Below are 23,117 nucleotides of genomic sequence, written 5' to 3' on the forward strand. Positions count from 1 at the left end.
AGTGAATATTTTTGTGTTTAAGTTCCCTTGAGTATATGGGTGGAAGCGTCTTTTGGGGATATATCACAAGCATTTCAGATATGAGAAAATGAGAAAGGGTGCTTAAATAGTGGAATTCTGTATCCCCAGTTAGGGGCTTGTCCAATCCTATGCACGCATAGATAATATTAATTAACTAAAAATTATATTTTATTTTTCGTGGATTGAAAATGTCCATGATGACATTATGTATATTTTACCTAAGTTTCCACACTTTGTGGACACCTTGGAGATTCCAAGATACATTAACAACAGTGATGTTCCTAGTCTCAAGCCAAACAAATGCCAAAGGACTGCTGGATGGGCTCACACACTAATGACACTCTCGAACTAAGGTTAGAAGACCATCCTGTGAAATATAACAATACAGAACTATGTGCCCTTGGGCAACGTTAAGAGCCAAATGATCAGGGCACCAGGAAGCACTTGAGGAGTTCTGGGAGCCCTGTGCTCTGTCATTTGAGCTGGGATAGAGGGATTTATATAATGCTGGCCGGAAGAGAAAGGAAGAGAAATGCAGACCAGAGGCAGAAGCCAAATTTCTAGTACTTTTCAGAAATGTACCAATATTTTTTTCTGCAATTCAGTGAAGGAGAACAAGTCAACTGGGCTGGGGGAATGTGGAAAGTGCCTACATGGGAACTGAACTGAGACTTCTGCGTTTAAGCCTTTGAATAGCTGGCAGGTGGTCAATTTCTAAAGCAATCTCTTGGAGATTGATTTGGAGAAAGATGTGGGGAGTGCTGGGGCTTTTATTACCCATCACGTAGCTGCTGGCACTGGCTCCTCTTCTCTCGCTCCCTGCTTCCCTCCCTGCCTTTCTCCTTGTCTTCTTCCCATTTCAGTTTTCCTCCTGTCATTCTGTTATAATTAAAACAAACAGAAAATATTGCAGGTGTCTGCTATAAAGCATCTGCAGATACTGTACGTTGCATGGGGATGGGGGGAAGAGGAGGAAAGCAGGTCCACATTGTGCAATTTGGTCTTCAAAAAGACCCTGAAAGACATTTCTGAAAATAAACATATCTCTCTTCCTGGCAGATTTTGAATTTTCTGTTTGTTTGTACTTCAGCTTGGTTCATCACCATTTCCTCACTGCCTTGCACAGAAGCTTCAGTGCTAACCAGTGAGTGTTGGTCCTATTTTAGAAAAGACGGGGGATTTCTGGAATGATGACTTAAAATGAGGAAACTGCGACTGCAGGGTCTGGAGCAGTTTTAGACAGTGTTTCTCTCAGTCAAAACAACACCCAAGAATGAGAGCATCTGTAAGTTACTAAAAGTGGAGAAAAAGTAAAAATGTGCTGAAATGTTCTCTGTAATAGTTGAAAGGGACCTGTCTTCCCCAGAGGAAACCAATATATTGGCACAGATAACACTGGGGACAACCCCATGCTTTCTTGGGGCATCCATTTAGGTCTGCAAGTGATTTTTAAAAATCTGTTTCTAGGGTGTTCCGTGATAAGTATTCCAGTTTTAGCTTGAGATTCAGTTATGTCTTCCTCTCCTTTGATTTTCAAATTTCCCAGAGCAGTAGAGTAGGTGCAAGGACTGGGGAAGCCAGGTTAGCAACAAAGAGCTCAAATTCTCCAGCCAAACAGAGCTGGTATTTGGATCCTGGCTCTGCCTCACGCTGACTGTGATCACTGGGCAAGTTTCTAAACTGCCTTATGCTTTCATTTCCTTATCTGTAACATAGAGGTCAGTCACCCTGTGTGCATCATGGTCATAACTCTTGTGAGGACAGGAGGAGATGATGCATATGAAGTACTTATTAATACAGGGCCTTGCATGATAAATGCCCCAGAAAGGAGACACAATAAATGTAGTGATAGTGATGGTGGAGGTGGTGGTGATACCTTTGCTTCTCCTCCTTTTAGAGCCCCATAGTGTCATCTTTCCTAAGCTACATATGTACATATATACATACATATATACATGCGGACATCCATTCATCCATCCAATCATTCATTCTTTCAATTCACAAATATTATAGACCTCTACTTCGTGCCAGACATCATTCTAAAATAGAACATGCATTTATATTAATAATATTTAAATAAATAAAAACAAAAAGCATCCAATCAGTAAAAACTTAATAGTCGGGGGAGGATATAGCTCAAGTGATAGAATGTGTGCTTAGCAAGCCCAAGGTCCTGGGTTCAATCCCCAGTATCCCCATTTTAAAAAAATAAGAATTAAATAAATAAACCTAATTATCTACCCCCCAAAACAAAAAAAAATTTTTAAAGCTTAATAGTGATGAAGAATGAAAGACACGTATATACATTCTCAGGAAATTAACATTAGGTTGCAGCGAATGGCCTTGCTATTAGTCAGGCTGTATTTCCATACCTGTATTAAATGTGTAGTGCCTTCTCCTGTGCCTCTTGCCTCTCTCTAGTGGCCAAAATTTCCACAATAAATTTAACTTCCCCTGGGAGAAACACAAAACTCTTAAAAGCATTCTCCATCCCAGCAGAGAAATTTAGAAACCCCAGACCCTGGTCAAAGGATTTGGAAAACTTCACCACATTAGAGCCATCACGTTCTGAATGACTTTTCTGGACGACCTCAACTGTATTTCATATGATGGTAGAGTCACTAGGCAAATTTTCTTTCTGAATTTAATGATAAATATTTTGTTCCTTTCTTTTTCACTACAGCGTGGTCCCTACTGATTTTCTGCCTTTGTTTCTTTCCTTTCCATTATACACCACATACTTATCTTCCCTGAAAGCCAGGCTATCAGTCATTTCATTCATTCATTCACTCATTCGTTCCCTTTTACTCAATCAACACTCCTCAAATGTCTACTAGGGCCAGGAATGTGTCACTTTGCTCCTTAATCACCAGTAATGGTATCCTATCACATACTGAATCAAGCCCAAAGTCTTCACTCCAGTTTGACCCTTAGAGTTTATCTTATTTTCCATCACGACTGTCCACTCCATAGTAGGAGAGTCCTTTGCACATATACCATATTCACTTTCATTCTTATGCCTCTGTTCTCCAATAGCATCCTCTCTGCCAGCAAATTTTCAACCATTATTATCCTTCTTATCATAAAAAGTCTTGCTCAAGACTCATTTCCTCTATGTAGTATTCTCAACAATTCTAGCTTGATTATTCCTAGACTGGAACATCATGGATGAGAAAATGAAAACACACAAAACAAAAAACCAGGGACTAATATAAGGTTGCTACTTTTTCTTTTTTTGTAAAATAAGAACATTTAAAAATATCAGTAACCAGCTATTATTACCACTACTTCATGAAAGGCCATTTTAACACAAATATGGAGCAGGAAATCCATAATCTTAGAATAAAGGTCAGTTCATTCAACACATTTAAAGTTAGAAAAGACACATTTACATTGCCTTATTTTTTTCATTTTACTATGAATGCCCATTTATGAGCCAGTATGTAGGAAGCACTTATGTACAGCATTCTTCAGTGCTAAGCAAAATGGGTCAGAAATGCATGATCCTTTTCCAACTTGGTAGGGAAATGACAACTCCTAGCAGGATGACCATTACTACCTCAGGTACTGTGCTAAGTACCTTTTTATCATATCACTTGATTTAATCCTCACAGAAATCCTATTAATATGCCCATTCTACAGGTGAGGAAACGAGGGCTTAAAGAATTTGTTACTTTCTCAGTATAGCAGAACTAGTAGGTGGTGAAGTTACTATTCAACTCCATGTCTATAGAGTTCCATAGCCTATGCTCCAAAACTTTATGCAACATTGTCTCTTAGAAATATAATATTTGAAAGGTCTAATTCACCGCAGATTTCTTCCCAAACCACACAGAAAAACTTCCAAAGTTGACTGACCACATGTCAAAGTTTATCCAGAGTTTCTCAGGCTTGGGCCAGATAGTTCTTGGTCATGGAGGGCTCTTCTGGACACTGTAGGATATGTCACAGCACCCCTGGCTTCTACCCACTAGATGCTAGTGGTACTCTCTTCCCAGTTACAATAACCAAAAATATCTTTGCACACTGCCAAATGTCACCTGAGGGACAAGACTGACCCCAGTCAAAAACTACTGGTTTAATTCAGTCTTGCTGTATGGACACATCTAAAGGCAACCTAAACGTAAACTACATAAATGTGGAAACAGCTGCACTGTGCACAGACATGTTTTCTATGACCAGCTCTGTAAGATAGCTGTAATAAGCAACGTTATCATTTAATTCAAATACTATTTAAAAATCACTCAAAACTATAATTTTTAAAGAAATTTAGCCTCTGTAAGAAGATAATCTTATTTTGCTTATTATATGAGGACAGTACCAAAAATTCACTTCAAACCAAGAAAAGCAATAACAAATCCTTTATGAGGTTAACGTGTAAAGAGTGTTCAGGGAATTATCGACACCATCCAGTTGAAAAGGCTTCCTCCTGATACGATACAACCATTAGCAAGATCAAAAAGTCTCTCAAGACTGAATATAGATGGCAGCGAGATATCAAATGGGACCTGAAAAAAAGCATAAAAGCATTCATGAGATGCACTGCTTCAAACTGTTGACTGAGCTGACATGCTAAAAATACACAAATACCAATTCCATATCATAATTTTACGTGAAAAATATTTAACTGTTGCCTAAAGACACAAAGTTTCACGTCTCTACCCTGCTGAATGTCACATTTATTATTTTATAATCTACTAGCATTGATAGCCATGAATCTATAAAAACAGCAGATTCCTATCTGTGAATCTATGAAAATGAGCCTACAAAATGGCAGACACTTCTAGAAATGTGGATTACTCGTATTTATACATCACTCTAAGTGTAGGAATTTGGGCCCCGTCCCAATGAACTGTTTCCCTCCGTAACAGCTTGCCCAGTTGACAACTCTCCCTCCCTCACTTTGAGCTTACATCCTTGACACAGTGAAGTGAATTATGTTTGGAGCACACTGGTGGAGAAACACCTAGCTACCATGCTGAGGACCAGTGTAGCCAAAGTGTATGAGCAGCCTGAAAAATGGAAACTAAAGACTGCTTTTGTGGTCATAGCACTGGTTATTTTCTTCATAAACATGAAGGAAAGGAGGCAGATGTTTACTGTTCAGGCAGGCCTAGATACTTCTGAAGATAAATGAGCAAATGTCATGTAGAATGGTCACAGTGAATTAGATTCTTGTGGCCTTGAATCCTCGTAAGGAACTAGATAGAAGACAAGTTTTATTAATTTCTTGTCTATTTGTTAAATGAAATTTTTATTCTCAAGAAAGAGTAACAAACTTAAAAGTGGAGGCTTGTTTGTATTTTTTTTTCTTAACTTTATTGGGAAAAATCACGAAAGTATTCCAGTGCTTTCTACAACTTCAAATAATAAAGAAATAATAATGAAAAAATTAATAACATCCTCCTTTCTTATTCAGTCCTTAAGTAATCAGTGTTACCAGTTTGAGGAATGTCTTTCCAAAACTTTAAAAATCCTCATACAAATCATGTGGGTTTTTTCTTTTCCTTTTTTTCTTTCATTTTTGTGAAAGAGGATAACGAGATTTCCATTATTTGCTTTTTCAATGACCAATTTGTAAGAGAAATCCCACCTCAGTCAACCCAGGGAGGCAGAATAATCACATGGAGGTTAAGAGTGTACATTCCAGAATAAGACTGCTTGGTTCAAATTCAGATCTCACAATATACTAGTTATGTGAGGTGGAATAAAATATTTGATCTGTTTAAATGTCAATTTCCTAATTTCCCTACCCTAGTCCTTAGCAGCCACAAAGATGCTTTCTGTCTCTATGTATATGTCTGTTCTGGATATTTCCTAAAAATGGAACCATACAATATGTCACTTTTTGTGTCCAGCTTCTGTAACTTATCAAAATAATTCAAAGGTTCATCCACATTGTTGTATCAGTGCTCCATTCCTTTTTATGGCTAATACTCCATTTTACAGATAAACCACACTTTGTTCACACATTCATATGTTGATGGACATTTACACTGTTTCCACTTTTGGGCCATTGTGAAAGTGTTGATTAACATACAAGTTTTGTCTGAGCATCTGATTTCAATTTTGAGGGTCCATGTCTAGAAGTGAAGTTACTAAATCACATGGTAATCCTATGTTTAATTTATTGACAAGCCACCGAACTGTTTTACATTGACGCTGCAACATTTTATATTCCCACTAGTAATGTATGATGGTTCTAATTTTTTCACATCCTCTCCAACTCTTGTTATTTTCTTTTTCATTATACAAGTTTCAGGTGTACAGCATTATAATTTGACATCTGTATACACTACAAAGTGATCACCAACACAAGTCTAGCTGCCACCATCACCAAATAGTTGACCCCCTTCACCTATTTTGCCCACACCCCAACCCCCTTCTCCTTCTGGTAACCACTAATTTTTTCTCTATATCTATGACTTTGTTTTTGTTTCACTCATTTCATTTTTAGATTCCACATTTAAGTGAAATTATACAGTATTTGCCTTTCTTCATCCGATTTATTTCACTTAGCATAATACCTTCAAGGTCCATCCGTACTGCCGCAAGCAGTAGGATTGCATTCTTTTTTATGGCTGAGTAGTTTTTCATTGTATATTTGTACCACATTTTCTTTATCTGTTCCTCTATTGATGGATACTTAGGTTGTTTCCATATCTTAGCTATTGTAAATAATGCTGCAATGAACATATCGGTTCATATACCTTTTCAAATTAGTGTATTCATGTTCTTTGGATAAATACAAAGAAATGGAATAGTTGGGTTACATAGAAGTTTTACTCTTAATTTTTTGAGGAATCTCCACACTGTTTTCCATAGTGGCTGCACCAATTTATAGTCCCACCAACAGTGTACAAAAGTTCCCTTTTCTCTACATCCTCTCCAACATTTTTTTAATTTGTCTTTTTGAGAACAGACATTTTAACAGGTGTGGCTTTGATTTGCATTTCCCTAATAATTAGTGACTTTGAACATATTTTCGTATGCCTATTGATCATCTCTACGTCTTCTTTGGAAAAATGTCTATTCACATCAACTGCCTGTTTTTTAATTGGCTTGTTTAGGGTTTTGTTGTTGCTGTTGAGTTGTACCCCTTACTGAATATATGATTTACAAACATCTTCTCCCATTCAGTAGGCTGACTTTTCATTTTGATAATGGTTTCTTTTACTGGGCAGAAGCTTTTTAATTTGATGTTGTCCCATTTTTTTTGTTTTGTTTTTTGCTGTTGATTTTTGCTTTTGTTTCTCCTGCTTTTGGAGCCAGATCCACAAAAACATTCCTAAGACCGATGTCAATGCAGTTACTGCCTGTGTTTTCTTCTGGAATTTTATGATTTCAGGTCTTATATTCAAGTCTTTTATCCATTTAGAGTTAATTTTTGTATATGGTATAAAACAGTGGTCTAGTTTCATTCTTTTGCATGTGGCTGTCCAGTTTTCCCAGCACCACTTATTGAAGAGACTATCCTTTCTCCATTGTATGTTCTTTGCTCCCTCATCATAATTAATTGTCCGTATACATGTGGGTTTATTTATGGGCTCTCATTTCTGTTCCATTGATCTATGTATCCATTTTTGTGCAAGTACGAAATTATTTTTTATTACTATAGTTTTGTAATATAGTTTGAAATAAAGGGAGTGTGATACCACCAGCTTTGTTCTCTCTCAGGATTGTTTTGGCTCTTCAGGGTCTTTTGTGGTTTCATACAAATTTTAAGATTCTTTGCTCTAGTTCTGTGAAATATGCCATTGGAATTTTAATGGGAATTGAACTGAATCTGTAGATTGCTTTGGGTAATATGCTCATTTAAGCAGTAATAATTCTTCCAATCCATGAACACAGACTATCTTTCCATTTTCTATGTCTTTAACTCTTTCATCACTGTCTTATAGTTTTCAATGTACAATTCTTTCACCTCCTTGGGTATGTTTTTCCTACATATTTTATTTATTTTAATGCAACTGTAAATGAAATTGTTTTCTTACTTTTCTTTCTGATAAATTATGCCACAGAGTTCTGTATATTGATCATCTGATGTAACAGTAGCCCGTTTGGACTCTACTCTGTTCCAATGGTTTATATCTATACTTACTCCAATCCTACACTGTTATTGTAGCTTTTTATTAATAACTAGAATTGCAAACCCATTAGCTTGCTTCTTTTTCTAGATGTTCTTGGCTATTCCAGGTCCTTTGCATTTTCATGTAAATTTTCTAATACTACTACAAACGATAGCTTTTTATAAATAAAATTTATAGTTTCCCCTGCAATATAGAAATAAAATTTACATTTACATTGATATGATATATAACAACTTTGCTATATTCACTTATTTATTACAAGAGCTTACCTGAAGACTATTCTGAATTTTCTATATCTGTGAATAATGAGAATTTATTCCTTCCTTTCCCATAATATCCTTTTAATTTTTCTTCCTTTATTTCACTGGCTAAGAATATTCACAAAATGTTAATTAGAAGTGATGATAGGGTGTCATTAACATATGATTAACCGACTTTTCAATTCAGAGGAAAGGGAAGGTTTATTTAATATTGTAAAATTATCAACTACTAAAACTCATCCTTTACTTACATTCTGTACAATTTTTTTTAATTTACACCTAGGCATTTTATACTTCAGTTATTATTGTGAATGGAGTTTTAAAATTTCCATTTTTAAATGTTATTCTTAGTAGGAAAAAAAAATATTGATTTTATATCAGCCATTTTATGAGATTCTCTTAATCTAATCATTTAAAAACTCTTAGGTTTTAGTTTTATAATTCTATCATTTACAAATAAATATAATTTTGTTTATTATTTCTCAATTATGTTACAGATTATATTCTCTTGCCTTACTGCAACAGCTAAAAATCTCAAAAGAATGTTAATTTACAGAAGAGCTATTGAGTCTTATTATTCTTAGTACTTACACTTAAATTAGGAATAGAAGGAAATCACTTAAGCATGTTCCAGATAATTTATGAAATAAACATTTTGTTAAACAGGAAAATAAAAACAGCCACTATCACTGAAATCATAAAGTCCAGTTTAAAAAAAAAGTTTGAATTAGGTGAAAATGCTAAATTTATCTCACAGCCAGAGTACATCAAAATTATAAATATTAAGAAAATCTGAACGTGCTTTAGAAAGTCAGTTACATCTTTTTCCAAGAGAATTCAAGATTTAAAAAGTAAAATAAAATGTAATAAATTTCAAGTAAAATGATATAGCTAACTGGTGAAGTATTTCTTTAAACATGTTTCTTGAGCTGTATCTACTCAACCTTGATTTACTTTGAAATCTAAGTGTTCTCACATATATTTTTACAATGTGAACACACCCACGGGGCTCAGAGGCTTTACGTGACTTGTCTGAGGTTTCTCAGCTAGTGTCAGAGCCAGGGTTTACACCCAGGCAGACTGGCTCCTCAGAGCACCTCCCTAATCACTCTGTTGCATTGCATCTCCTCTACTTCCCAGCCACCCCCTGAACCCCATCCCACCCTGTCCGTCAACCATGATGTGCCCCTGTGCCATGCAGCCCCTCCTTCCACTCCCAGCTTACTCCAGTCTCCTGCTTTTCCCATGGGCTCTGTGGCACTTTGGACAGTTTTCCAGCTTCAGCTTTTGGAAATTTTATGGAAGGTTCTAGGGCTTCCACTGGGAATTTCTCAAGAAAATTTAGGATTCAGCTGAAATGACTGAATTTCTTCCTTTGTCATTCAATAGAGATATAATTGGCAATCATATATTACTGAGAAGTCTTGTATGTGTTTTGAAAATGGCTTTGAGTCCAAATTGCCCAGGATAAGGTATCAGAGAATCGTAGTTCCTTTCCCTGGATTAGGAAAGTCTTTGTGGAAAGGATAAAAACACCTTGGCAGGTAGCAGATTCTAATTTTGTTCGAGTAGGTTATGCTTCAAGGAGCAACATTGAAGAAAAGATGATTCTGCCTGTCTAGAGAGGATGAAAGTCTGAAATAGTACAAGGAAAGGAAAGGGAATTAATCAAGGTGGAGCACACTGAAAGGATTCATTAAAATCCGGCCTAGACTTAAATTTGTTTGGGGGAGTTTTGAAAGCCATTGGAGAGTTAAACTTTACTTATGCCAATTCTATATTTTATGAGTTTCTGCATGAAAACTAGATTCTATCCTGATGAAAGATTTTATTACTTTCGGGTTTTTTTCTAACAATTTCCCTTGATTGAACGAAAAATTATATGATCTTCCAAGTATCTATGATTTTGTTCAATCCACTGAGTTTTTATTGAGCACCTACTTTGAGACCCCTTCTTGCTTCTGTCAGCACAGAGTCAGTTGCCTTTTCATTGATTCTAAGTGTTAGTGACCCAGAAAAAAGGGAGAAAGCCAAGTAACCACCAATCAATTAGATATGCCTACTCTTGTAATTGGTAAATGAGATATAAAAAGTCACAAGCTTTGTGATATGGATGGATTTAACTCTGCCTCCTTTCAAGGATCTTAAAGCACAGACTCAGTCATAAAAACAAATGATATCTTCACGGTAGGAAAGCAAATACTATTTTATCTAGCATTCTCACATATGTTTTTTTCTACCATGTTTTCTCTCCTTAATGTATCACCTGAATCTTTGAAGTTAATGATTTATTGGATTTTTTTGGTCTGAGGAAAAACATTCATTCCAAAGTAGAGAGGATAATATGATACTAGCTCACCTGAGAACTGATATCATGAATGACTGGTGACCCACCTAATAAAAAGTTGCAGAGGAGAGGGAACTAGATGTATTTAGTTTCACTGTACTTTATGTGATCAAGAAAATCCCAAGATCAACAACAATGTTATTCTCCCCAGTCTAACAGAAACAGCACCTAACTCTTAGAAAAGTGATATATAACCCTACCAGACCACAGGAAATTTCACACTTCACTGAGAATAAAATTATCTTTTTCATCACTCTAACTTTTGTATTAATAAAAGTTTAAATATAGCAGAAAGGAAGTTTTTTCTAACATAGTATCAGATCAAAGGGTTATATTGATCAGATGGTAGAAATCTTTTCAATTAAAATTTAAATAAACAACATTATTATAATGACATTTTGCAGAGAACAAGAAAATTAGAAATTAGACAGGATTATGGCAGAGAAAGTATATGTTCAGGAAATTTGTTCAATTGTTGCACTGCCTAAGAATAGAATCTATTCTTAAATCATCATCACTATCACCATCACCATTACTGTCGCTGACACCCTGCAACCACGGAGCCCTGGCTATGCATGGCATTTCCTTGAGCTCTTGAGCAGAGTTCACCTTTTAACAAAGGAAAATTCTTGCTCAGACATTGTCCCAAGAAATCAAATGTTTCAGTCCAGCCAAAAACATTTCAGCAACGTAAGGGGCCCTGCCTCCATTTTCACATCTAAGTAGGTGCCAACGGTGTTCGGAACAATGGCCTCTTTACTGAAACAAAGAAGAGCACCTCCCTGAGAGGAGATATATTGAGGGAGACTACATTCACTGGGATATATGTTTAAAAATCAATGCTAGATGATGGTTATAGTTTACAGTTGTGATACAATAAAAAAATTAATATTTGGTCTTTGCCCCAGGTTCTTGGCATAGAGCTCCTACAATCCTTGGAAGTTTTCTTTTGTATGCTAATAGGATGACAAAGGTAGGGAAAGGTGACTAGATAGCTTTAATATGAGCCTGGTCACCAGGAAAACCAACCATGTGATTACAGAGTTTAAATTTTCAGCCCAGCACCCTGACCTCTGAGGAGGGGAGAGGAACTGGAGATGGAGTTCAATCACCAATGACCAATGATTACATCAACCCTGCTTCCATAATGAAACCCCCATCAAAACCCCATAATGACACATTCTGAGGAACTTCTTGGTTGGTAAACAAACTGACGTGCTGGGAGGGTGACACACCCAGAGATGGCGTGGAAGCTCTGCTCTCCTCATCACCCTTATCTTGCCCTACGCATCTTTTCTATTTGGCTATCCCTCAGTTGTGTCCTTTATAATAAACTGGTAGTCATAAGCAAAGCGTCTTCCTGAGTTCTGTGAGTCATTACAGCAAATGATTGAACCTTAGGGGCCATCGTGGGAACTCCTGAGATTGTAGTTTGCTGGGGCAGAAGTATGGGTAGCCTGGGCACCTCATGTGCAGCTGGCTTCTGAAGTGTGGGCAATCTTGCCCTGAGCCCTAATCTGTGGGAGTCTGTGCTAACTCTGGGTAGTAGCGTCAGAACTGAAATACTGGGCACCCCATTGGTGGCAGAGAATTGTAGAACTGTCTGGTGTCAGGAAAAACCACACAAGAGTCACATCTGGTATTATGTAGATTAGGGCAGTGCTTGGCTAGTGAATGTCTGGGGGGCCTTTGGGGCTTTCTCCTTCACTCCTCCTCCTCCTCAGCACCCCTTCTCATTCATTTCCCATCACCCCTACCCTAGGCTGAGCCTAGGCACTACGTGATGGAAGAATGACAGGTGGCAGTAGTATTTCCATTATGGGTATATGCTTTTTATAGGGAACTATTTAAGAAAACAATCCTTTAAGACCAAAAGAGACCCTTAAGAAAAAAGTGAAAGTTTAGGCTGTACATAACTAGGCTTATTCTGACGGCTCAGGAGTCTATGTCCCAGAGAAAAGAGCCTTTGAAATCTGACACCCTATTGTGCTGGAAGAACAGCTGCTCTCTCTCTCCAGGAAAATATTTTTCACCACATAAAGAACAAATAAAGGGTCTCAAGCAGGGCAAATCCCCTTTAAAATATCAAAAGCTCTAATCAGAACAGGAAGCATGGGTTATACAACCAACAGTGAAGTACATAGGGCATAAGGGCTAGAAGTAAGTTCATGGCCAATGGTTCAGTGCTCATAATCAGAGGCTGGGGAAGAATTAAAGTAAAAGTGTTCTTGGATAGAGGACTGAACAAAAATGCTTATACTCAATGTGTTGTAAAACTGAGTGTCTATCTCTCACTCTCTGTGGAGATGTGAGGAATAAACTCTGATGTAGTGCTATATCTGATGGTACTCTTCTTTACATCACTGCTGTATTTTTCAGAGGATGATTTTAAAGCTTTACCAAGTCCTAGTGTTTTCACCCTAGAAAAAAAAAGCTTCTCTGAATAAAGAAGCCTGCACTTACTGAGGATTGGATAGGGGCTGGAGACTTTATTTCATTTGTAAATTAACTGTTAAAAATGGAGGTCAAAGGAAAATGTGATAGAACTATGGGTCACACTGTAGAATGTATTTTTAACCATGAGTGGGTGACATGTTTATGATGTTTTCCCCTTACTTCTACATTAGATAATAAACTTGAAGCCAGAAAGTATGTTTCCCAGTCCCTTTAGAACTCTTCTAATTCCAATAAATAAGGATTCATTGAGCACTCTCATGTATTCACCACCAGTCAAGGATCTTCATTTTTCATTTTTTTAACTCACTGTTGCAGTACAGGCTCCTGGGAAGCAGACCCTGAGCTGGAGCTTAGCTTTCAGGGAGTCTATTAGGGCACAGCCTTGGGATCACCACCCACGGGGAGAGGGAAGAAAGCAGGCCTAGGCAGGGAGAGGAGCTGCACTGCGGTGCGGTCACAAGCCCCCAGCTAACCCCATGGGGGGCTCAGAAGCTGGGGTGGCCCTTCAGAGTTGTCCCAAACCGTGGTAGGGAGGTCAGGTCTTTGCATCCCCATTATCAACCAGTAATTAGATACAGACATCCACCCAACCCGAAAAAGGTCGTGTCCTTTAGCCAGGGGCAATTCCTGGAGAAGGGCTGAAAGCTGAGGGCTGTTGGTCCTCACATTCTCAGGGCTGGGAAATAAGTTCTTCGGTTCTGAAGAGGGGATCTGAGTAAACTAGTGAAGGGGCCATGACAGGCATACATGTTTAATTCAGTGCTTAACTACAGAACCATTAAACAAATGGCACTAGGGCAAAATGCATACTAGTCTATAACCAATACAAGCTAATGGGAGATTTAAAGTGCTAACTAGGGATTTTTACACCACATTTCTAGATACTTCTTTTCTGAGTCATGGTAAAACAAACTTAATACTTTTGCAGTATCATTTCTATTAATCTCTTTATATGATTAACCTTAGGGACATTTCCCCCTCTAGAGTATGAGAAAGAGAATTAAAAATTAAGGAGTAGGAAGAAGATTCAGAAATAGTATCTTCTCTCAAACATTTTCCCATAAACTTAAATATGAGGAAATTCAGTAATTTCACTGAAGCCTAACTGTTCCTGACAAATTTTCAATGGAGGCTCTGGAACCTTGCATAAAATTTCCAAAAGCTGAAGCTGCAAAAGTGTCCAGGGAGCCCCTGAGTGCATGGGTGGAGCAGGAGACTGAAGCCAGGTGGGGGTGGGAGAAGAGTTGACATGCAGCAGGGCCTTCGTGGTTGACAGACATGGAGGGGGAGGTCAGAGGACAGCTGGGCAACAGGGCAGAGGAAGTTCAACAGGAAAGTGATCTAAGGAGTCAGTCCGCCTGGGTGTAAATCCTGGCTCTGACACTAGCTAAGGGACTTTGGGTAAGTCACTTGAATCTCTCACATGTGAAGTTAGGATACTGGTATCTATCTCCCTTACCTGGAAACAGAAATCTAAAGTCACACGCTGAACTTTAGAATGACTGTGTGGATTCATTTCCTGTTGCTGCTATAACAAATGTATGACAAACATAATGCCTTACCACAACACAAGGTTGTTCTCTTACAGTCCTGGAGATAAGAAATCTGAATTCAGTTTCACTGAGCTAAAGTCAAGGTGTCAGCAGAGCTACTTCCTTCTGTAGACTCTAAGCAAAGAATCTGTTTCTTTGCCCACTGTAGCTTCGAGACACCATCTATATTCCTTGATTTATAGCCTTTTTCCATCTTCAGAGCACATCACTCCGCTTCTACCATTACAATACCTTCTCCACTTCTGCTGTCAAGCCTCTCTCTGCCTCCCTTTTACAAGGATACTTGAGGCTACATTTAGGGCTCACCTGAATGATCCAAGATCATCTCCCCATCTCAATATCCTTAACTTAATCATGTCTGCAAAGTCCCTTTTGTCATGTAACATAACAGGTTCTGGGGATTAAAATGCGGACATCTCAGGGCAGGGCACGATTCAGCCTACCACAATGTGTGACTAAATGAGATGGCTTAGCTCTTAAGAATATCATATTGATATCATATCTTCTCAGCAGAATTTTGGTAATTGAAGTTATTGAAGTAACTCTGTTTTAAAAATCCATGGCATTCCAAACAAACAAACAAACAAGGCATTCTTGGAAATGCTTATTGTGCCAGAAGTTATCAGTGCTCACTAGAGCATGTGCTTGCTCCTCTACAGTGCTCTACATCCCTGCACATTAGACTGAGGCCAGTAGAACATGAGCAGAAAGTATGGTAGCCATTCCATGCTGGCTCTTAGAAATGGTCATCCTAATGTATTGCTTAAACTTGGGCACTTTGGAGAATAGAAAAAAGAGTGTGTTAACCATTACACCAAATCCACAGGTACACACTGTGACTTCTGCAGGCAAACCAGAACATATAGTCACCCAACTTAAAAACATCCTGCGAAACCCCTAGCCCTCGCTCCTCCTACTTGGAGGCCACGCAGTCCAGGTAGCAGAGTTACAAGTTGAAGGAGAGGTGCCCACCCCTCACTGGACTTTGCATGAGAAAGAAATGAACTTTTGTTGCTACTGAGATTTGGGCTTTATTTGTTAGCATGGCATAGCCTAAGCCATTCTTACTCCAATGCGCCTGCTCTGGCAAGCTTGTTCTCCCCTTGTTGTGTTTCTGAATAGGGGAAATTCCATCAGAGTAAAGGCTGAACTCCACTTAAAGGTCAGGTCATTGATGCTCAGCAGCTAAGTTATAGGAAGAAATGCTCTAACTGGGTACAAATGCCGAAGCTGGGTTCCCACCTGAAGGGCTGTGTCTGGTCTGTCTGTGGGCTTTTGACCTGGGATACAGAAATGAAAACCCTAGAGTTCGAACAATACTTGGCATTTCTTGATGCTTTTTTATGAAGGAGCTCACTGAGCTTAACATCTGGCAACTAGAAACAGGGGGCTCTTTTTCAGAGCAAAGGCTTTACAAAGAATATGAACTCAAGTCTGCGTTTTGTTCATGGGACTTTGTTGCTTAGAGTAAAGGCATGAAGGGCTTTGTTAGTTAGCAGCTCCCACTGCAGCAGCAAACTAGAGGACAGACCCATGTGCACAGTGTGGAAAGAAAACACGGCTCACGCTGACTCCTTTATTCACATCCGTATCCACCACTAGCAGCTGCGAACCATTCTTATAACGCGGCCAGCACTGACTGGCAACTTCTGATAGAAAGCCTAACAGGGCTTGCAATTTACAAACAGATTTCACATAAATTACTTCTTCTAACTCCTTTTAGTATTTCTAACTTGAGCAAGCAGCCTTCGTCTGTCAACATTAATAAGAGGACATGGAGAAGGGGGCGAGGAAAGAGAAGAAGAGTGGAGAGAAGGGGGGGAGGGGGAGAAAGGAGCAGGGAAGATGAATCAGGTGGAGTGGGATCCACCCCTGAGACTTCCTGAACATTTACTCCACACTATGTGTCAGGTACCACATCACATACTTTTGGGCTAATGATAATTCTGTGGCAAAAATAAAATGTGTCAAATTTTATAAGGATTTTTTTGGTTTACCAAAAGCATAGGTTAAAGGTTCTCCAGGGGAAAAAATGCCAATCCTCAAAGGTTACAAACTGTATGCTTCCTTTAATATAACATTCTTGAAATTCAAAAAAATTATAGAAATGGAGAATAGATTAGTAATTGTCAAGGTCAAGAAGAGGGGTGGGGCATGGGAGGTGGGGGTGGCTATAAAAGGACAACAGGAGGGGTCCTTGTAGTGACTAAGCTGTTCTGTATCCTCACTTTATTAATGTCAGTATCCTGGATGTAATATTGTAATACAGTTTTATACTACAGTATTATACTATTATTTCTTAAAACTGCACACGTGTCTACAATGATATCAAAACAAAAAGTTTACTTAAAAAAAGATGGTTGAAAAATTATGTTAAGAATACATCTATTAAACGTCCATTTACTCTTCTGAAAATTAGCAAACATTTTGATAGGCCAAAAGCCAGCAATGTGGAGGGTTAACGAGGATCACATGAAGAAATGACTCATTTCTCATTATTTTAAGGCTGGGAAAAATAAAGATGGCCACAGTGTACTGGTGCTTACCACTGGCATAGACGGGCGCGATGTGTGGTATACTGTTTCTACTGCGATCCTACACGTGGAGTAGCTACCACCAATGCACAGATAAGGAACTGAAGCTGAGGATGAAGCAAGGTGCTCAGTTACACCATCAATAGACGGTGGAACCAAGAATCAAATCATGTTTTTTATCCACTGAGATATGCTGCTTCTGAGACTTTCAACAGCACCTAACTGACCTGAGGTCTTTAAGGATTAATGCTTGTCCACATGAGCAAAACTGGACTGGAGCATGTGCTGGGTGCTCCTCTCACCATGTGGTGTTCTCACAGGTGGTTGAGAACATGATGGTATCAGTTGCCTGAGATACAGGGGAAATAAGAGCAAAAATCTCAAATGGCTAGTGTCCAAAGTGTTAACAAGGAAAATGGGTAAATTTACACCTGTTCCTCATTTGTGGACTTATTTAAATATGAAGAACATCTGCCCAAAGAATTTCGAAAGGCTTGTCAAATAACTCAGATATACGAAGCAAACATCAACACCCTCCTAAAATGAAAATACAACTCCATTGTTAGGGGTCTTTTTTTTTTAAAATCAAGACAAAAAACCATTTAGCAAAATAGATGAAGTGAATGAAACTAAGCTTTAACTCAGTTTTCAGCAAGACAGAAAGCAATGAACTGATCTGCCCTCTCACCTCCTTTGAAGTTATAAAGAGTGACTAAACTTCAGGAATTTTCCCCTTGATTCAGAAACACAGCTGTACCCAGAATGAAGCCAGGCTTGCTTTATCAAGCAGCATGCACACTTCTCGCCTCTTTTACAGTAAATACATAGTATCAGGTTCGTGACTATATTTTGGTTTAAATTATATCCAAGTATCATTATACCCCCAAATTGCATGGCTAACAAAAGTAGGACCAGTGCTTTGAGCACAGAGAACATAAAGGTTCTCGGTTCCTGGATGAACGAGAGCTATTTCACCTTGACACTGTTGCTGGCAAATCTCTGAGAGATGAGCATTTTGAAAACGCTATAAACAGCTTAGCCTTTTCTTAGCATTTTGAAGAGCACATTAATAGCCTGGCCTTTTCTTAAGGGCTTTCTTTTTCCCTTAGCCAAATTTGACAGTTAGAAGTGAACAGTGAGCGGATGGAATCAAAGTCAGAGCTGTGTTTTAATAGCAGTGTGGAACTGATGTCATCTGGCATTGTCTTCAAAAGGATGTAAGAATATTAAGTGGATGTCTCATGAACCTACACACAAAGGATACTCTTCACTTAAGGACAGAATGACAATGTCTCACAGAAGAAAGATGTAATTCTTGATGCCCATAAAATCTATTCAGACAGCTCCTGGCTGGTACAAAAAGAAATCTGCAACTCTCAACTTAATCAAAGGAAGTTATATTAATAGAATTAATTTTTTAATACTTGGTAAACACCTACCACAGACCACCTTGTTCCCAATGCTCTAGATGACAGTTTAAACACAGTATGGCATTGTCACCATTTAGGAAGTTTTGTTAAGAAGAAACCAAGAGGCATAAGGTGATGCAACAAAATTAGCCAAAGGAAATTAAATAGTCTAGCACCACCCTCTGGGACATAACAGTCCCCCCAAAAGTGATGTGGAAGCTACCCCACATAAATAAGGACACACACAACCCCATCCAACACTCAGAAAAACCACGTAGGTTATTTCAAAGGATACTTTGAAGAATCTACCTAGTTTTTCCTCTATCCTATAGGCATAAACACACTTAGCAACTCCAAAACGGTCACCTAGTGTATGTGGGGAGAGTTGCTGACTCATTTAAAAGACTGCCCGAGCAGGTTGCCAGGAGCAGCCTCTGCTCAGAGCAGGAATAGGTCTAAAGTTGGGAGTGTTTTATCAGATGTTGTGGCCGACTGCACCTTCCCAAAACGGCTGCAACAGCTCCCAACCCACATGCCCTTCTTAACAATCTGATGTTGAGACTCCTCCCATTAACAGGTGGAGTCCATGTCCAACCTGTTAAGTATGGAGATATAAACCACAGGCTTAAGAGAGAGTGGTGAAAATCAGGCAGTCTGAGTTAGGTTAACATAGGTTAGATGTACTATTACCAATTTTTACACAATAACCCCAGCAAACGATAAGATGCTAGCACTGCAGAGCAACATGTCAGCTGACAGGCAGGGTCATGAAGTCTATATGGGGTCCTAAGGCACAGGCTGTCACACGATAGCATCAATACCTCGGACATAAAATTAAAGACGCAAATAACTAAATAAAGTGATATGTTAACGTATGTGTAACTCTATGTCTCCCTCTTGCTGCTCTTCCTCCCTTTCTGTAATTCTTATCTAAATCTTCTGAAAAGATATCATTTGAGGGATCAGCAAGTGGTTGATGTCACTATCTGATCATAAACACATCAAAAGCAGTTATTTTAAGAATCAGAAATAAGAGAATATGGGCACGCTAAATTCAGCCATGTAGAAAGGAATGCACATTAACCATGCACATAACAATGCAGTGTAAGTCATTAGAATCTTAACTGTCATTAAGAATTGTTTTAGGTTAAATTCAAAATGTTTTTAAGGAAACATACTGCATAATTAAACTACTTTCTATTCAACTGCTGCTTGAGAAGTAATGACAGACATCAAGCTGTCCTGGTGCTTTCTCAGAGTAAATGAGAGGAATTTTTTGGATTTATTGTGAGACAAATTCACAGCTGCTCCAACCCACCAGAGCCTCTTACAGGCTGTCAGCTGTCTTAGCAGTGCTCTCACCTCACATGTGCTTCTGTTACCCTCCTGCATCTGCCTCTATGGAATCTTGCACTCCTGTAGCCGGGAAGCCAAGTGCTGCTGCAGAAAAACCACAAGCCAAATAGCTAGTGCCTCCCTAACAAATGTATAATTTTTAGATTTCATTGTGGTCCCCAATCCTTTTATTTGTCCTTGGTCAGTTTCCTTGCCCATCAGACTCAAAGACTGTGAATATTCAAGACCTTCATCTCTATACCAGAAGATCATATCCTCAACCCTCTACCCCACTCCAGTAGTAGAGGAACTTGCCTCTACTTCACTGAGAAGGTGAAAACCACTGGGTGTGAACTGCCCCAGCCTCTCCCATCCTTTTCTTACAAACCTACTTACTCCTTCATGGTCCAATCTGCTCCCCCCAAGAACTACAGAAAAAAAGTCATTTTCCTCTGCCACTGTCAGTGTCTTCTGTTCCCTGCCCTCTCCCTAAGGCCTCGCTCCATCACCTTTCCCTTTCTCTTCTAGACAGGAGACCCCTACCCCTCCTAGCACTTTGCCCTCACCACTGCTGTTGTACTAACATCTCACCCGAGCTCTTCTTCCACCCACTCCAGACTTCTCCCCTAAACCTTCTCAAAGATTCATCTCCACTTGCAACCTTCACTTTCTTATCTCTCACTCCTCAGCTCCCTGCAGTATCTGCCCACTAACGTCTAACAACACTCACTGGGTGTAGCTTAGTTAAGGATGCAGCTCCTGGATTTAAGCAGAACTGCAGCTGACTCCTGCCTCCTCTACTTACAAGCTGCGAGAGCTCGAGCATGCTGCTAAGCTTCCCTGGGCATCAGTTTCCTTATTTCTATATTGGGGATAATAATAGGAACCAACTTCATAGGGGTCTTGTAATATTAACTGAGATGCTGAACACTGAACAGTGTCTGCACATGCCATGTGCTGAATAAATATTAAAACTATTACTACTACTAGTAGTATTTGCATTTTAAGGATTATTAACATCATTGTTTGTCAGGTACTATAGTAGGTCTAGCTAAAAATTCTGAACGAAAAAAAATATCCTTCTAAACTCACGCAGCCAAGAAAAACCACTCTGCAGTCTCCTTATATAATGTGTCTTATCTCTTGGCTTAGGATCACCTTTTCTATTTTCAAAGCAGGATCTGCTTGTAGGAATTTATGATTCGAATCAGTTCCATTCATACACATATACATGTACACACACATACACATGCATACACACAGATACATACACTACACACACAACATGCACAGATTAGGGAAATTTACTTGTATCATGTGAACCAATGTGAAAATATTTAATTTAGCCACACGCAGGAGCTTAAACTTATGCTGCCTTTGCAGCAACAGAAGTATCTACCCCAACGTTCTGCATGCAGCTGGAAGTCAGCAATTACTGAAGAACAGAGAGTCGTATAAATCGACTTAGTTCTCCCCACCGTCAGTCACAGCAAAAGCAGAAAGAGTATTTTTAGCATCATGTTTGAATCCTACCTGACAACCAGGAAACTGTAATAATTCCAGCCTATATAGGAATGAAAGGATTGCTTCATTGCTGGAACACCAGAAATTATACCTAATGGTCAATTACATTCTGTGATTAATCGCTAAGAAGGCTAGCATGGAGCACTTATTCCCTGCCTTCATTTCCTCGCTAGTCTCAGGCGTTTTGTTGTTGTTGTTGTTGTTGTTGTTGTTTTTGGTCACAAGCTGTGTGTGGCATTGATTTTAATTAAGAAGAGACAATACAGGAAAAAATACAGGAAAAGGTGATTATAATAGATATGTTCAGAGAGCAACTAAACTGAATGGTAAGACCTCATCTCAGTGACAAAAACGGCTTCACTAAGGCATGCAATTTGGTTTGTCTATCAATTTAGTTCTTGGAACAAGCTTGTAAATGTCCATGCTTCATCCCAGCACTATCAGGAGTGTCTTGCTCTCATTGCAAGTGTTAGTATGGGGCTCCACTGGAGTCACCTTATCTGGGACCCTCTTCACCACTGGGATCTCATGCTGGAATCCTGTACCCTGACCTAATTCCTCTAGGATTCAACAATGACTTACATTATAGGCAGAGAAAATGATTCCTGGTTTTCTCTCTCTCTCTAACACTGTTGCTCTGCTATTCTATCAATATTTCAAAACAAATTTGGATCTTAAAAATCTGTTGAAATTAGTTGACTAGGGGATAAAGAACTCACATAGAAGGCAGGACCATGGCAGGGATGATGATGATGATGATGGTGATGATATAGCTAATAATAACTGAACAGTTATTTGTGTTAGACCCTCTTCCAAATACTTAACATACATTATTTGCTTCAGTTCTCACTGCTATGAGAGGTTGGCATATTACTCCACTTTACATATGAGAAAACTGAAGCTTAGAAAAGTTAAATAACTTGCCTCAGACCATACAAGATCCAAGGCTGGGATTCCAACCAAGGTCTGTGAGAAGGCAAAGCCCACTAATGTTATAAATCATGTGTCTTAAAATAACAATTTTTTTCCTGTGATCTACATGTAAACCATAGTTTGTACAAAACTTAATTTTTATTATCAATGGTCTGACACAGTAATTCTACATATTTCCATAATAAAAAAATTACACTTCCCATTTTAAAAAATGGGAAAAGAACAAGAATGGTCAAATGAATAAAATAACATGAATAGCCAGATGAAAAAGAAATTTAAGCAAATATTAAATTTCTGATATTTAAAATCAAAGAGAATTTAATTCATTTAAGGAAACAGTAATCAAGTGATATAGTGTACAAGGCACTGCAAGAATTTAAAGATTAAGACAGCATCACCCTGGCCCCCGAGAAGCTAATGATCTAGTGGCAGGGACACAGTATAGTACTTCAGGTGTTACTTCAAATGGCATCTCCTAAGAGAAGTCTTCCCTGAGCACCCTCCATCTAAACTGTTGCCCCATTCCCTGTTACTTTCTATTACAGGGATCAGCATATTTCTTCTGTTAAGGATCAGGTTGTAAATAATTTAGGCTTTGTGGGCTATACGCTCTCTGTCAAAACTATTCAACTCTGCTGTTGTAGCTCAAAAGCA

General features: G+C 38.6%; 1 protein-coding gene across 1 annotated transcript in view; it reads right to left on the reverse strand.

Moving 5' to 3' along the window:
* Window positions 1-3,251: 3,251 nt before the first annotated feature.
* Window positions 3,252-23,117, reverse strand: part of CFAP54 (cilia and flagella associated protein 54) — a 243,457-nt gene continuing 223,591 nt past the window's right edge. Inside the window, 1 exon segment of the mRNA XM_032493588.1 lies at window positions 3,252-4,529. Within this exon segment, the coding sequence (XP_032349479.1) occupies window positions 4,410-4,529 (120 nt within the window). The 3' untranslated portion in view covers window positions 3,252-4,409.

The sequence above is a fragment of the Camelus ferus genome, chromosome 12 (genome assembly GCF_009834535.1).
Source record: "Camelus ferus isolate YT-003-E chromosome 12, BCGSAC_Cfer_1.0, whole genome shotgun sequence".
In the NCBI taxonomy this organism is placed as follows: domain Eukaryota; kingdom Metazoa; phylum Chordata; class Mammalia; order Artiodactyla; family Camelidae; genus Camelus; species Camelus ferus.